The sequence below is a fragment of the Gigantopelta aegis genome, chromosome 15, assembly GCF_016097555.1.
Source record: "Gigantopelta aegis isolate Gae_Host chromosome 15, Gae_host_genome, whole genome shotgun sequence".
NCBI lineage: Eukaryota > Metazoa > Mollusca > Gastropoda > Neomphalida > Peltospiridae > Gigantopelta > Gigantopelta aegis.
The window spans coordinates 13930806-13947109 of NC_054713.1; the positions used below are offsets into that span (position 1 = coordinate 13930806).

Here is a 16304-nt window from a genome sequence, read left to right on the forward strand (position 1 = left end):
AACCAGGTTGCATTGCAGTACTTGTCATCTGAGCTGGTATTCACCATAACCTACATGTTTTAAATAAAGGGGAATTGTTCGAGTAACTCTCCGCTAGGGCCGAGTTCCATTGTCCCATGGAGATTTACGAGGATATTCCCCTACTTAAAATACACCAATAAATAATGACTTTATGTCAATATATGTCAGTATTTAGTTTAACGAAAGTGATTTTTGTGGGTTAATCAACTAGGATTTGGGGTATTTATTAAAACAACTTCATAATGTGTATTTTAACTCCCCCCTCTGATACAGTGTATGTGTACTTCTTAGCAATATCGTCCTCTGCCACTGCTAAAGCTAATCTGACACAAGACACTAACTAATGATCGCCGATGGTTGGATAGTAAAGATGGTGGTTACAGGTGCCTTTTAATCATACCAGAAGTAACCATTTAACACTCTCCAAAATAGTCAGACTAAGCCAGTGGTAGGAATGCATAGACGGTGGTTACAGATGACTTTTAATAATGCCAAAACTAACCATTTAACACTCTCCAAAATGGTCAGACTAAGCCTACAATAATAGCCGACAAGAGGTTTTCAGGTGTGTCACATGGATGGCCCACATTAGAGAAACACCTGTCGTGGTTGAAGAGACAAGGCCTGGTATGTTGAGGTGGCAGTAAAAGAAGTTGAAAGATAGGAACGAATTTCCAAATACGAATGAATTTAAACGCAAGATAGAAGTGTCTAGGACAGTGTACTCTCCTTTGGGAAATTTATACACAGAGAAATTAATTAAAAACCCAGTAAGACAATAAAAGTTTTATTTGATTTATCCTTAGAAAGGTCTTCCATCATCATAGTCCGTCCCACAGGGAACACTTGTTTCATACTATGACATTTACTACAAATTATTTATTTCTGAGCCGATTGATTTGTAAATAGCATTTCCAAAACACGGTTACTTTACTTCTTACGTCAAACCAAACTGAAACTATTTACAAAAAAACATTTCAATAGGATGATGGGACGGACTATAGATAGATGTTCTGACAGACGACTCCCTGTGAGAATGAGAAGAAGGGTAGAGGCTCTCATCCGTCAAACCAAACTGAAACTATTTACAAAAACATTTCAATAGGATGATGGGACGGACTATAGATAGATGTTCTGACAGACGACTCCCTGTGAGAATGAGAAGAAGGGTAGAGGCTCTCATCCGTCAAACCAAACTGAAACTATTTACAAAAAACATTTCAATAGGATGATGGGACGGACTATAGATAGATGTTCTGACAGACGACTCCCTGTGAGAATGAGAAGAAGGGTTGAGGCTCTCATCCGTGCACTTGGCGGTTCCATTCGCTACTGAGGTTTTCGGGTGGTGTTGTCTTTATGAGTTTACAGCTATAATTTTCTGTCAGAAATGATCGGTTATACCTGATCGTAGAGCTTGCCAGATCCATAGTTACTGTTGCTCCCATTTAGCCCCAAATACAATATTAACAAATAAATCGTTACTTGTTAAACAGACATATTTATACTATATTATTGAAAACAAATGCTAATATAAAATACATTTGGAACGTCAATGTAGTTCAGAACAATTGTACACGTGTTATAGACAGGATAGCACATACCACGGCCTTTGATGTACCAGTAGTGGTGCACTGGCTGGAGCGAGAAATAAGGATTAAGTAGCTCACACCCGTTACGCAAATATAATTCACGTAACCGAATGCGTGAAAAAAACTTCTCATTATATAAATGTTGAAATAGTCCCCTGATTTTGACCAAAATTCAAGTTACTAGGCATAGAGGTGGGGGGGGGGGGGGGGGCAGGGAGAGGGGAGGGCAACTGTCCCCTGGTGCTGGAGAAAATGCTCAAATTCGGGGAAAAACGTTAGATATTCGGGCAAAATGAGCTAGCCTGAAATGTTTTTACCATATATTTCTATCATTCTAACCACAATATTAGATAAAATTATATAGTTGTTTGGCAGTAATGCTAATATAAATAAATGTTATCCACATTCTGCCAGTTCCATTTAATTCGGGCAAACATCAGCCTGCCCACCCCTTACAAAAATGGGAGCCCGTACGCCTATGTTACTCGGTGTTTTCTGGACTGCAGGTCTCTTGTCTCACCTCCTTCATCTCAACACTCCAGCTGCCGTGTCCAAACTGAAGAATCATAGCAAGGTCGACATCTGAGATTATTTCTACCTTTTCTCCCACAGAGAACGAGTGCACCTGAAAAAAACAATCATTGTATTAATTTACTGCTGGTGATGATGGATACAGGATTTCGCTAGAGGAGGGTCTGGGTAGGATTGTTCTGACTACAATATTGGGTTGTACTTGATATTTCTGAAGTCTGTGACGAACGAGGGACAATGTTTGTAGCTAAATACTGGATATGGAGGTGGCAATACGAGCCCATAAATTCACAGATGATGGAAACGATAATGATGAGTAAAAAGATGATGATGATGATGATGGTGGTTTTTATGGAGAAGAAGAGGAAGAACATGATGATGATGATGATGACTTTTATTGAGAAGAAGAGGAAGAACATGATGATGATGATGATGATGATGATGATTTTTATTGAGAAGAAAGAAGTGGAAGAACATGATGATGATGATGATGATGATGATTTTTATGCAGAAGAAGGAAGAAGAAGAGGAAGAAGAATATGATGATGATGATGATGGTGATGCTGATGCTGATAACGATGATGATGACGATGGTGATGACGATGGTGGTGGTTCTGGTGGTGGTAGTGGTGGTATGATATCAAAGAACTACAAAACAATTAATACGTTTGGTTGCATTTTGGGCAGCCAGTGTTCTACAGTACACTCTTCTGTGCCCATATTAACTATTAACGTTACGTTTGTCAAAACTGAAAGATGAAAGAAAAAATCAAGTAATATGTATGACAACATTATTCTTTATCTAGAACCAAAAAGGTTAAAGTAATGGGATTACTCTAATTATGGACCCCTGCCCCCTCTGAGCAGTGTACCATCACACTATGTCATCAGCATTTGCATCAAAAGCTGTTCCATTGTCGGATCTAAAAAGATATCATTCGCTTTTTTACTAATATGTTTTGAATTACAGAGATACAAATATCTATAGTCTGTCCCATCCTCCTACAAAAATGTTTTGGTTTTTTTTTTGCAAATAAATAATTTCAGTTTGGTTTGACATAAAAAGAAAAGTAAAAGTTTGTGTGTGGAATTTAGAAAACATAAATAACTTAGTAAATTCCATAGTATGAAAAAATGCGTTCCTCGTGGGACGGACTGTAAGAATCTTCCAACGTACCAGTGTCAAAAGGCTTTTCATTAGTTTCCAACGCTTGGAATCTTGGTATTGAACGTGTACCCACGGCTCTCCATCCTCCATCCCAACCACTGTCCCCATTTCTGTCAAGCACTGGAAAAGAAACAATGAAAGTGTACTATGTGAACAGCTGTTCCTGTCTTGGAGACATTCAAAATAAAACATAAAATCGTGTACTGGCAGTTGGTAGTCTAAGCCTAGCTTACGGTCGTGAAGAACAGTCAGTCTCCAGGACGAGACACACACTCACACACTCACTCACACACACACACACACACACACACACACACACACACACACACACACACACTCATAAACTCACTTTCACACACACACACACACACACATACACACACACACACTCACTCACTTTCTCACACACACACACACACACACACACTCACACACACACTCACTCCCCCCCCCACACATTCATACTCACACACTTACTCACACACACACTTACCCACACACACATTCACACACACACACACACACACACACTCACTCACTCACTCACACACTCACTCACACTCACTTACACACACACTCACATACTTACACACACACACGCACACTCACACATTTACTCGCGCACACACACACACACAGAGTGAGAGAGAGAGAGAGAGAGGAGAGAGAGAGAGAGAGAGAGAGAGAGAGAGAGAGAGAGAGAGAGAGAGACAGACACACACACACACACACACATTTACACACATACGCACTCACACACTTACATTAAACTAATCGGCTTGGTTTTGGGTTTTAAAAAATACCCACACAAAAAGTATATCCGTCAAATACCTGACTCATGTCGTCTGCCCAATCTGAACTCTCCGACTGGTTCTGGACTCGCCGAAACTCTTCAAGAGTAACATCCACGCGAACTTTGTCTCCTAACAACAACCGGACTGTATCGCTTTCATCACGAGTGTCTGCAATTAAAGTAACAGACCCTATTTGTAAACACTATAATGCGTATTTTTCTCTATTAAAGCCGTTTTTGATAATTGACATCAGACATAGTACCTCTGCGAAGTAACGGTTACGGAGACTAGTCTTAAGGTGACGCCATACGAAACGAGTGCCTCGTACGTGTTTAGCCTATTGCATAAAAACAATGAAATCGTTATGCTATCTTGTCACAATCGGCCATTCTCGTACGATGCACTCGTATCGTGTGGCGACGTCTTTAGTCTATGTTTAAAGGTATTTCTCCGTTTCACCGTCACAGACTTTTTCGATGCCTGATAATAACAAAATGTACCCACCTAAAACTGGTAAATGGTTGTTGAAATACTTCCAACCATTGGTTTCCTCGACAGCTATGATATCCAGCTTCCCCTCCGCACCAACCCTGTACTCAGTTAAATCCTCAGGCGTGTCTGACCTCTCGACAACTACGACCCCACTGGAGAAGACGGTTTTGATCGTCCCTAGCAAGCCACCTGCGAAACGACACATAGTGGAAGCATGTTTAGACTGGTGTTGGCGTCACTTTAAAATATTGGTTGGTTGGCTGGTTGGTTGGTTGGTTGGTTGGTTGGTTGGTTTGTTTGTTGGTTGGTTGGTTGTGTGGATGGTTGTATGGATGGGTGGATGGATAGATAGGTGGATGGTTGGATGGATGATAGTCGGATGGATGGATGGATGAATGGATGGATAGGTGGACAGTTGGACGGTTGGATGGTTGGATGGGTGGATGGTTGGATGGATGGGTGGATGGATGAATGGGCGAAAAATTGGATGGAGAGAGAGAGAGAGAGAGAGAGAGAGAGAGAGAGAGAGAGAGAGAGAGAGAGAGAGAGAGAGAGAGAGAGAGAGAGAGAGAGAGAGAGAGAGAGAGAGAGAGAGAGAGGGAGGGAGGGGGAGGGGGAAGAGATGGTGAGAGACAGATACAAAGACATAGACAGAGAAAGGGGAGAGAGGAAATGAGATGATAAGACTGATAAAAGAAATGAGAAGGAGAGAGGAAGAGGTTGGGAGCGATCCGCCAGTCCATCATTCATTAACCTACATCCCATTTGTGTTACCTTCTTCGTTTCCATATTTCCAGTCAGGACCAGGAATCACTTCCGCTTCTACGAACAGACCTTCGGACTGTATGCGTTTACTTCCTGATCTTGGTGGCACCAGAGTTCTAAATAAAAATATATTACAAATTTAAGATAACACCACGACAAAAATATATTCGGTGTTTTAAAGAAGCTGTAATTATGTTTAAATCTTTGTTCCACTTTTTAAAAGGGACCGTTTCATAAGCGTACGAGACAAGGGGGTGGAGGGTGGTGGGGGACAGTTGCCCCACTAAAGCTGGAGCAAAAACTCTAATTCGGGCAAAAATTATCGAGATATTCGGGCAAAATGTGCTAACCTGAGACATTTTTACCATGTATTGCCATCATTCTGTAGATATCCTTAACAATGTTACGGTATCGTACTAACAGACATGATACATTAACAACGGTACAAACACACATGTGGTCACGTGGGTCCCAGCCATCCCGGCTGGTAGACATGTGTGTCGTTTATGAATAAATGATCTTGAACAGTCATCTAATCTTGGCTGTGTTAATGACATATTATTACATAGTGGCAGCGGTTGGGTGGACATACACAGTATTGAATTTTTTTTCACTCTCCCGATGCATGCAGATTTGTATAAACAAACGAACACTCGCTGTACAGAATCAGGATTGATGCGAAAACTTAAAAGAACTTTCCATAACATAGTATCCACAGACTTGAACAAGTGTGTGTGTGTGTTATTTAAACTTCAACGTAAGTGTTTACATGTTCACAGACATCCGCGGACATATAGTGTAACCCGATAAGATAAATATATCAACACTACAAAATAACAAGTAACTGATGGTGCGTTTGGTGCAACCAAATTACCGTAGTTATACAGTTATAAAATGGCGGAATCTCTACCGACTCCCACTATGGACTATAATAGTGAGGATCGATCGCAGGCTTTTAGAGAATTTAAACAATTAGCATCAATGCGGTTCAAAGTTAACAAAATTGAGCACAAAGATCAACATAACTACATAATTCTTTGGTCTGGCACAGGTCTTCGCATGTTTAATACACGGGGACTCTCTGAAGAGGAATTAAAACACCCTTCCAATATATGGGATAAATTTTCACAGCAAATTGAACCAACAGAGAACTTCCGAATCCACAGATTGGAATTTCAGATGTACAAACAGCGTGAAGATGAAACCGTTGGTGATGTTTTTACACAGTGCAGGATAAAAGCTAAGAAGTGCAGATTCCGGGATGAAGAAATGTCAAATGAGCGCATCATTGAAGTGATAATATCAAGTATAAAATACACTGACGTACAAAAAACTCTGTTATCAAAAGATGAAACACTGCAACTGAAAACTGCATATGATACTTGCAGAACATATGAAGCTAGTGTTATTCACATGGCGCTGTTCAACACACTTGGACACCCCACATCTACAGTACATGCATTCAGGCATCGTAGGCAGACTGAAATACGAAATGACAAAAGTCAGGACTGCAAGTATTGTGGTCTAAGTCATCCACAAACGACACATGATAAATGTCCTGCTTCAGGAACAAAGTGTTCGAAGTGTGGAAGGGTAGGCCATTGGAAATCAGTATGTCCCAGCAGACTGAGACAGGGAATGGATGCAAAATCCAAACCTGAGAGAGGTACCAGGTCGAGATCAAATCAGCGATCCAGAGCTAATGGATACAGAATGAGTAACAGATCTCAGAGTAGAAAAACAAATTAGGACAGAAATATACATGAAATAGGTCAGGATGACATGACTAGTGCTTTTGAAATGATTAACTTTGAAACAGTCAGAATGATAGATAGTGTTCAGAGCAATATTTGCTACACTCGACATTAAGTTGAAAAATAGACCAGGCACTCATCTTCTCAAGACTAAGGTTGACTCGGGAGCCCAAGGTAATTTACTTACCATCCGTGTTTTCAGGCGCATGTTCCAAGGAAATCTTGATGATGAAGGATTTCCCAAACCAAAATCCACTAAACCTAGTAACACAACCTTGCTTGCATACAATGACACAATCATACCACAGTATGGCAGCATCACAGTGTCATGTAAATTTGGAGAAGGGAAATGGCATGATGAAGAATTCTTCATAGCAGAGTCAAGAGCAATGAACATCATTACTGTGAACTGTAACATACAAAAGTCGAGGAACATCCCAAGTCATTAAAATCCACAACATTGCCTCACATTGAGACCAAAGAGGAGCTACTTCAACAGTTTCCTGACATATTTCAGGGAATTGGAAAATTTCATATTACATTGGAAGCAGATGCGGAACCAGTGGTACAGCCACCCAGAAAATATCCAATACAGTTGACAGACGAACTTAAAACAGAGTTGGATAAGATGGAAAGCTTTTCTATTATTACAAAAGTTCAAGAACCAAGCGACTGGGTATCGTCAATAGCATTTAGCAGAAAGAGTAATGGCAAGTTGAGGGTATGTCTAAACCCAAAAGATCTGAACAAGGCTATAAAGAGAACTTTTCACAAAACTCCAACCCTTGAGGAAATCACACACAAGTTCTCCGGAGATTGTGTTTTTAGCAAACTGGATGTCAAACATGGTCACTGGAGTATCGTTTTGTATAGTGAATCCAGCTATCTGACGACTTTCAACACTCCCTTTGGCAGGTATAGATTTCTCAGACTACCATTTGGACTGAAAGTGTCACAAGACATATTTCAAGAAAAAATGGATATGATTCTCGAGCAGTGCCCTGGAACACTAGGCATTACAGATGACATTGTAGTGTTCGGGAAAAATGATGAGGAACATAACAGAAATTTGTGTAACTTGATGACAGTTGCACGGAAATACGGGCTGATCTTCAACATCGACAAATATGACATCAAAGTATCCAGAATCAAGTTCTTTGGATGTTACTATGATGCAGAAGGGGTATATACAGATCCTGAGAAAGTAGCAGAAATAAAGAGTTTACCATCCCCAACTGGTGTAAGTGAGCTGCAACAGTTCCTTGGAATTATACAGTACATGGCTCCGTTCATCCCAAAACTATCTGACCATACTGATAGCCTTCGAGGTCTCATCAAGAAAAACTGACTGGATGTGGACGAAATCTCATGAAATAGCTTTCCAGAAGCTAAAGTAATTAATCTGTGAAGAATGCAAGCTGACATTTTTCAACCGAAGAGAACCATCGACTATCCAGGTGGATGCGTCCATGAAAGGATTAGGTGCTGCTCATCTTCAGAATGGGCGGGTAGTAGCTTTTGCAAGTAAAGCATTAACAGACGTCGAGAAACGATATGCTAACATAGAGCGGGAGCTCTTAGCAGTGGTGTTTGGATGCACTCGTTTCCATACTTACATATATGGATCACATTTCAAGGTGGAGTCTGAGCATAAGCCACTTGAGAACATACAGCACAAAATTTTGTCCAATGTTCCACCCAGGCTACAACGTATGATACTTCACATTCAGCCATATGATTTTGAAATAAAATACCGGCCAGGTCGGGAAATGGTATTGGCAGATTCAATGTCCAGAATGAATCCACAACCAGGACCACAGATAGAAATGGATACAACCATCCATGCTGTGCCATTTTCGACTGAGAGACTATCTCAGATGCAGATCAGTACAAATGAAGACGAAAGACGAAGAATTGCTCAAATTGAAAGATATTATCATAAAAGGTTGGCCTGAAGATGCTAAACAGGTCCCCAAAGCAATACGCCACTACTGGTCATCCCGGCATGAATTGTCAGTTGATGATGGTCTTGTCATGAAAGGTGAGATAATTATTATTCCAGAAGTAATGCGGAAAGAAACCCTACAAAAAATATACGAAGGACATCAAGGCATAAGTAAATGCCAGTTGCGTGCCAAGACTTGTGTATATTGGACAGAATAAATAAAGACATTGAGCAAATTGTTGCACAATGCAGCATTTGTCAAGAGTACCAGAAATGCAAAGTGATCAGTGACAACGGACCACATTTTGACTGTATAGAGTATCGTCAGTTCGCAGAAAAATAGGGTTTCGATCATGTTACCTCCAGCACTAGATATCCACAGAGTAATGGATTCATTGAGCGAACTATTCAAACTGTTTAGGACACTCTGAAAAAGGCAAAACGATCTGGAACCGATCCAGATTTTGCATTACTTTGTCTGCGTTCTATTCCACTAGATGGCGTGATTCCATCACCAGCAGAACTTCTGAATGGCAGGAAGATGCGATCCAATCTACCTGTCAAAATAGGAAACAGTATCCCAGACAAGGACAAAATTTATGATCTATTGTCAGAACGACAAAAAATTCAGAAAGAGAACCACGATAAACATTGTCGCAAAGAATTACCTCCTTTGTTGCTAGGACAAGGAGTGCTTACCCAAGATCAACGGACAGGCAGATGGTCACCAGCTGTGGTTACAGAGATTTGCAGAGAACCGAGATCATATCTCATCCAGACTGAAAGTGGTTACATCTATCGACGTAACAGATGTCATCTGAAAGTTATTCAGCTAGGCGTAAGACGAGTACGTTTTGCTGACAAACCGAGGAGAGAAATCAACAATGGACATGATGATTCTGTGTGGGCAAATGCATCACAGGCTCACAATAGTGAACTCGATAACATTGCCCAATCCGACAAGGCAAACATACCAAACGAAAAGCAGTACCAAACAAAAAGTGGTCGAACAATCATCAAACCAAAGAGACTGATAGAAAACGAATTAATTCTATCGTAACTGGAGCACCTTTTGATTTTGATTTTGATTTTCATACATGTTAAGATTAATATGGTGATATCAAAGTACAGACAGTTTAATTAGTGTCAAAAGTCAATATTTTAACAGAAACTAAGTGAAATAAGACAACAACTATTCTGAAAACAAGATAGATAATCCTATTTTAAGATACATGTTATGATTATTTTTCAAGTCGTAAAATAAGATAATTAAGACATAGTTTTACTTTAATGGTTATATTTGTATTATTTTCGTTAGAAAAGGAGGACGTAGGGATATCATTAACAATGTTACGGTATCGTACTAATAGACATGATACATTAACAACGGTATCGTACAAATACACATGTGGTCACGTGGGTCCCAGCCATTCCAGCTGGTAGACGTGTGTTGTTTATGAATAAATGATCTTGAACAGTCATCTAGTCTTGGCTATGTGAATGACATATTATTACACATTCTACCTTCAAAATTAGTTGTAATCCATGTAAAAATGTGTAGTGATTTCTTTGCAACCCTATGTAGCTGTTTGGCAGTGATGCTAATATGATTAAATGTTGTTATCCAGATTCGGACATTTTCGTTTAATTCGGGGGCAAAAACCAGCCTGTCCCCTTACAAAAAATGGGAGCCCATACGCCTATGGACAGTCTCATAGTTGCAGAATGAACAACATGTATTTAGTTTATATCTTTGCCAAAAAAAAAAAAAATTACATCCAAATAATTTCATGTAGTTTCATTTATAAATGTATATTATTGCAAATGCAATATGTTTTTATTTTTACATGACTGACAAAGAAAATAACATTATGTTGGTTTTGTTGAACAAAACCCAATCGTAATTCTAACCCTAACCCTAGGCCCGTAAGAACAATATCTGGAGTGTGTGTGTGTGTGTGCGTGCGTGCGTGGGTGCGTGCGTGTGTGTGCGCGCGCGCGTGCGTGTGTGTGTGTGTGTGTGTGCGCGTGTGCTCAATCTCTAATGATGCCACAGTGTTTCCTGAGAGCACAAGCCTGATTTTCATCTTTATTTATGTAGAGTCAACAAAACAAAAACACACACATACAATGTTTTGTTTAGTCGCCCCACTATGCAGACAGCTGAGCAGCGCAACTCGTAAAGGCAACATCACACGATACGAATGAACTGATGGCATCGTAGTGTTTCTCGTCACAGTCGGCTATTCTCGAACGAGGCACTCGTATAGTGTGGCGTTGCCTTAATAATATATATAAACAACGCGAAATTGTTATTGTTAAAGGCGGAACGTAACCCATTGGTAAAGCGCTCGCTTGATAGGCGGTCGGACTAGGATCGATTCCCGTCGGTGGGCCCATTGGGCTATTTCTCGTTCTAGGCAGTGAACCACGACTGGTATATCAAAAGCCGTGGTATGTGCTATTTTGTCTGTGAGACTTTGCATAGAAAAGATCCCTTGCTACTAATGAAAATATGTAGCGGGTTTCCTCTTTAAGAATATAATGTTTGACATCCAATAGCCGATGATTAATAAATCAATGTGCTCCGGTGGCATCGTTAAACAAAACAAACTTTAAACAAACTTTTTGTTATTATTAATATTAATGAAATTTCCGATTGTGTCTAACGAATTATTTGATTGGATCGTACTGCTCTTCGTTGTAAGGAATGAGTTGATTGGATCCAGACATTTGGTACGTGACTGTGGCAAGATTATATCAATAATATACTCTTCAAAAAAAAGTAGGGGACTCTAATAAAAATGTACAATTGCCATTGTAAGATATATTAGCTGTGGGGAATGGTTATATGATAACAGTATATTATTAGGCAAACATTACAATCGGTAGGTCAGTATTACAGTAGGTTTTATGACCACTAAAGATCTTGAAAGACGATTGGGGTCAGAAGTGAAAATTGAAAGTTGACGGGGTTTTTTATCAGTAAATCGCAAATTCAAACAATAAAAATGACTAAAACCAAACAAAACAATAACAATTGTATGATCAACAGAATGAAAACGATTGACAGAAATAATGTTCCACAGTGATTAATCGATCTTCCTGGAAATGGTCAAAATCAAGGACATCCCACGCACGTGTAGGGGGCAACTGCGTGATGCATGTGCAAACTATGGAATGTGTTTCGATATGTTAATAAACAGACCTCAACGTTCTTCACTAGGATATCTGTTGTCAAAACGTATGTTCGGTTTAACATTAATATTTCAGGTTCCCCTACATTTTTTGAAGAGTATATATCACTTACACCGGAGAAGTTTCCGACAGGCGACGTAAGAACTCGTGAGAAATGTCGTGTTCTTTCGTCATGTAACAGCGCGTGCAGAGGTCCAAGTCGTCACAGCTGGCACACTTCCATCGAATTCCAATAATAGGGCTTTCCGAACAGGCTTCACACCCAGTGTCACTGTGAAATATGCCTTGAAAATAAATACAAATATAATAAAATATAATAATCAACAACAACAACCAGGGACGTTCCTAGCGGGGTGTAAGGGGTTAGTGGCACTCCCAGTAAGGTACGAAAAATTGAAGCTTTTAACTAGGTTAAAAGTGCTATTTGTTTGCACCCGAGGAAGATTCTGTTACTGTACCCTGATTCTGTTTTTGTACTAACCAAAAATATTTATTCATGTATTTTTTTATTTTATTTTTGTGGGTTTTTTTTTGTGGGTTTTTTTTTTTTTTTTTGCGAAATGTAAAAATTATACCTGAACTACATGCCCACAAAAAATTCCATCGCAAAAAACCCCAAAAACAAACAATTGTAATGATTTGTACATTTTTGATATTGCATAATTCAATTAAGGCAGCGCCACACAAAACAAGTGCATGACAACCGATGGAACCGTAATGTTTGTCTTGTCACAATCGTCTATTCTTGTACGAGGCACTCGTATCGTGTGTAGTTGCCTTCACGGTGACCGACACGTTATATACTGACAAAAAACCGGATGCTATTTTAATGGATGATGAATATTTTCGTCAAAACTTTTATGGAAAACACTGTTTACGCTGTGTTACATATTACAATTTTTATATTCTTGAGTTTCTTATGCAAATATTTTATCTGGGATCGGTAGATTTGTAGTTATATGACACTTGAGAATTTGAGAATGTACCTTTAATTAAGGGGATGGGGTGGGGACAGGAGGAGCATAAACAAAGCAACTCAATTTAATTAAATCACACCTGTTGGTCCACTGTTGAAGATTTTTAGCTCAAATATTCCCTTTGCCCCTGCAATGTAGTTAAATTCTCTTCCGGAATCCCAGATGACCGTGACCCTGCTCTCAAATATGTGGGTCACCGTCCCGACGTGACCTTTGCCGCCATCTTGGTCTTTACCTTTCCAGTCAGGACCGCGGACAACTCGTGTACCCAGAAGCAGCGACATTTTGCTGAGTTCACTGTGAAGGAAAGGAGACTAGAAAGAAAATCTACCCTGAAAAAAAAAGAGCCAGAAAGCACGCAGTGCATAAAAAAATAAAAAATAAATAAACAAAATACATAGGCGTTAAAATCTGGCGGGATGAGGGAGGGGCTTGGTGGTTTTACAGCAAGGGGTCATATCTGCAAACATACGCACTTTGAACCGTACCTGTTTTTGAAGAAAGCGAAATAGGTTGAAAATAACCACGAATTGGGTAACAGTGCAGGGGCGGATTATGGGGGGTTCCCGGTTGCACCCCCCCCCTGGCAAACCCACCCCCACCCCACCACGTAGATCTAAATTGATGTCCATGTAAAATCTATAATTTCAACTAATAAACATTTACATATTGTTTCGGACCCCCCCCCCCCCCTTACCTAAAACATAATCCGCCCCTGTAGTGGCATGTAGTGGAATGAGGTTCATGTTTTGTCATCTATGTCTGCACATATGCACACTGTCAAGTTTCCCCATTAAAGAATAATACAATTAGGTTAAACCCGACTACCATTCCACACACTTTGACACGTCGCCATTCAGTACCCCTGCGCGTGCTGTAACCTCACCGTGGTGCAGGGGTGTAACATTCTCTTTGAGAATGGCCAATACAGCACAAATTGAAGTTTAGAGTAAAATTCAGTATCCGTAACATTCTGTGATATTTGTATTTGTATTTTTGCACAGTTCTTTACACTATTTTTGTTTAAACCTTGAATTTTTATATTGATGTTGATCATCACTTTATTTATTTGCATTACCATAGTTTGACACCCAATAGCCGATGTATTTTTCGTGCTGGGGTGTCGTTAAACATTCATTCATTCATTCATTCATTCATTCATTCGCCATTCAGTAATAAGGCAAATTAGGTTCCAAATAGCCACGATGCCGCGGTGGGAGACTATAGCCTATAGTGTATACATTTCAGGGGCGTAGCGTGATCTGGACCTGGGGGGGGGGGATCGAATATGAACCAAGTGGACCTTTTTCTATTTTGTTTTTGCACCACCAGAAACTTCATATGTATAAACCTGTATGTTTTAGTTCTGAAAGCGGACCATTTGCTTCAGCGGGTGGGGTGGGGGTGGGGGTGGGGTTCGTCCCCTACCCTACGCCCCTGCATTTTGTGAACAATGTCTTCAAACATACATGCTTTGACCTTTCCTCTTTTCGGAACTATGCAATTCATTCAGAGGCGGATCTAGGGGGAGGGGGGGCAGGGGCCAAAGTTCCATTGGCATTCCGCCTCATGTCATTTGCCCCCTCCTCCCCCAAAATGGATTTTCTGGATCCGCCACTGTTCATACATACTTAGGTACGGCGGAAGCAAGTAGACATTGGGGAGAGGGGCTGACTGAGATCGATGGCGCAAAGCAAACGTTTTGGGGGGGGGGTTGGGGTACGCTCCCCCGTAAAATTTTGAAAATAATGTTCTGAAATGCAATTTTTTCTGCCTTAAGATTTACTACCAATAATATTTTTTTATTCAGATTGACCCACCCCCCCTCCCCCAACTCCCCCGCCCCTGCTCCGCCGTGCCTGAGACTTGTCAGTGCCAGGTTTTCCCCACAAGTTTGGGCAAGTTGAGGGCCGACCATGTGGGTTGTAGGCGCCATGATTATCATCGGTTAACTGAACATTGTGTTTTAAGTGTGTGTGTGTGTGTGTGTGTGTGTGTATGTGTGTGTGTGCGTGTGTGTGTGCGTGTGTGTGTGTGCGTGTGTGTGTGTGTATGCGTGCGTGTGCGTGTGTGCGTGTGTGTGTGTGTGTTTTAAACAAACATTCCTTTTATTCATTCCTAGTTTGTGAAAACTACTTATACTATAAATTAAACTTCTTATACTTACTGCAAACCTCACTGTAGTATATCTTCTACTGGTTATGATTTCTATTCATTGCATAAACACTGCTTTCCAAGAATAACTATTATAATACTGTAGAGGCCTTATGCGCATTTACGTAAACTTCCGGGGAATCCCCTACGACTCCGCTTTGGTTTGGTGACGCACTTTGGGAACGTCAGCTGATATTCACTTGAAGAGGTTATCATACAGTTTCTACAAAAGATTTATTTTTTTATTTTATAAAAATTTTTTTTACTGTCCCAGATCACAAACATAGCAGTGTCAAGGATGGGAGCCCCAAATCACTGCTGTGCATATAATAAATATACAACACATATATCCATACACAAACAAATACGTACACACGTACCCGGATGTCCTCCGATACATACACATATGTACATACATAGATTCACACATACATATATGCAAAAAGGCATCAATGTAAGTGGGTACAAGAGTAGTAAATATACATACATGTAATTGGTTTAATCTGGGATATTATAAAGAGAAGAGAGAGTATAAGAAAGAGGAGAAAGAGGTAGAGGACGAAATAAGGTTATACCCGAAGTGTATGTTTAATTTTCTTGTTTTCCGCTATCTCCAAACAAGCCATAGACAAGAACAAACTTAAGCAGTTTCTACAAAAGATAGCTGAAATATTAAGTAGTTTTATAATCACTGTGACACACACGTCAAATGTCTATAAATAATACCTGTCTGCTAATCCAAACGTTTGTTTGAAATATGTCGCCTCCGCTCGCCGATATATTTTATCGATCGACTTTTTTGAATGTCTCTGTGTTCGTGTTTAACCCAGATAACATGTCCGTTCTTGTATTATGTATCGAATTGCACATATCTTCTATACACGTATGTATTATGTAGGTCTCGTGCTACCAG

General features: G+C 40.1%; 1 protein-coding gene across 3 annotated transcripts in view; it reads right to left on the reverse strand.

The window, feature by feature from the left end:
* The window catches only part of LOC121390722 (E3 ubiquitin-protein ligase MIB1-like), a 40318-nt gene extending 24051 nt beyond the window's left edge, over window positions 1–16267 (reverse strand). The window contains exons 1-9 of one of the 3 annotated variants that reach the window (XM_041522625.1): window positions 16118–16267; window positions 15405–15614; window positions 13317–13534; window positions 12373–12544; window positions 5373–5479; window positions 4611–4787; window positions 4144–4274; window positions 3322–3432; window positions 2134–2238 (exon numbers count right to left, since the gene is read on the reverse strand). In XM_041522625.1, coding sequence (XP_041378559.1) covers window positions 2134–2238; window positions 3322–3432; window positions 4144–4274; window positions 4611–4787; window positions 5373–5479; window positions 12373–12544; window positions 13317–13521 — 1008 coding nt within the window. In that variant the 5' untranslated portion in view covers window positions 13522–13534; window positions 15405–15614; window positions 16118–16267. Of the gene's footprint in view, window positions 1–2133; window positions 2239–3321; window positions 3433–4143; window positions 4275–4610; window positions 4788–5372; window positions 5480–12372; window positions 12545–13316; window positions 13570–15404; window positions 15615–16117 lie in introns of all 3 variants that reach the window. The other 2 variants (XM_041522624.1, XM_041522626.1) reach the window with 2 other exon arrangements.
* Between the last annotated feature and the right edge of the window lie 37 nt (window positions 16268–16304).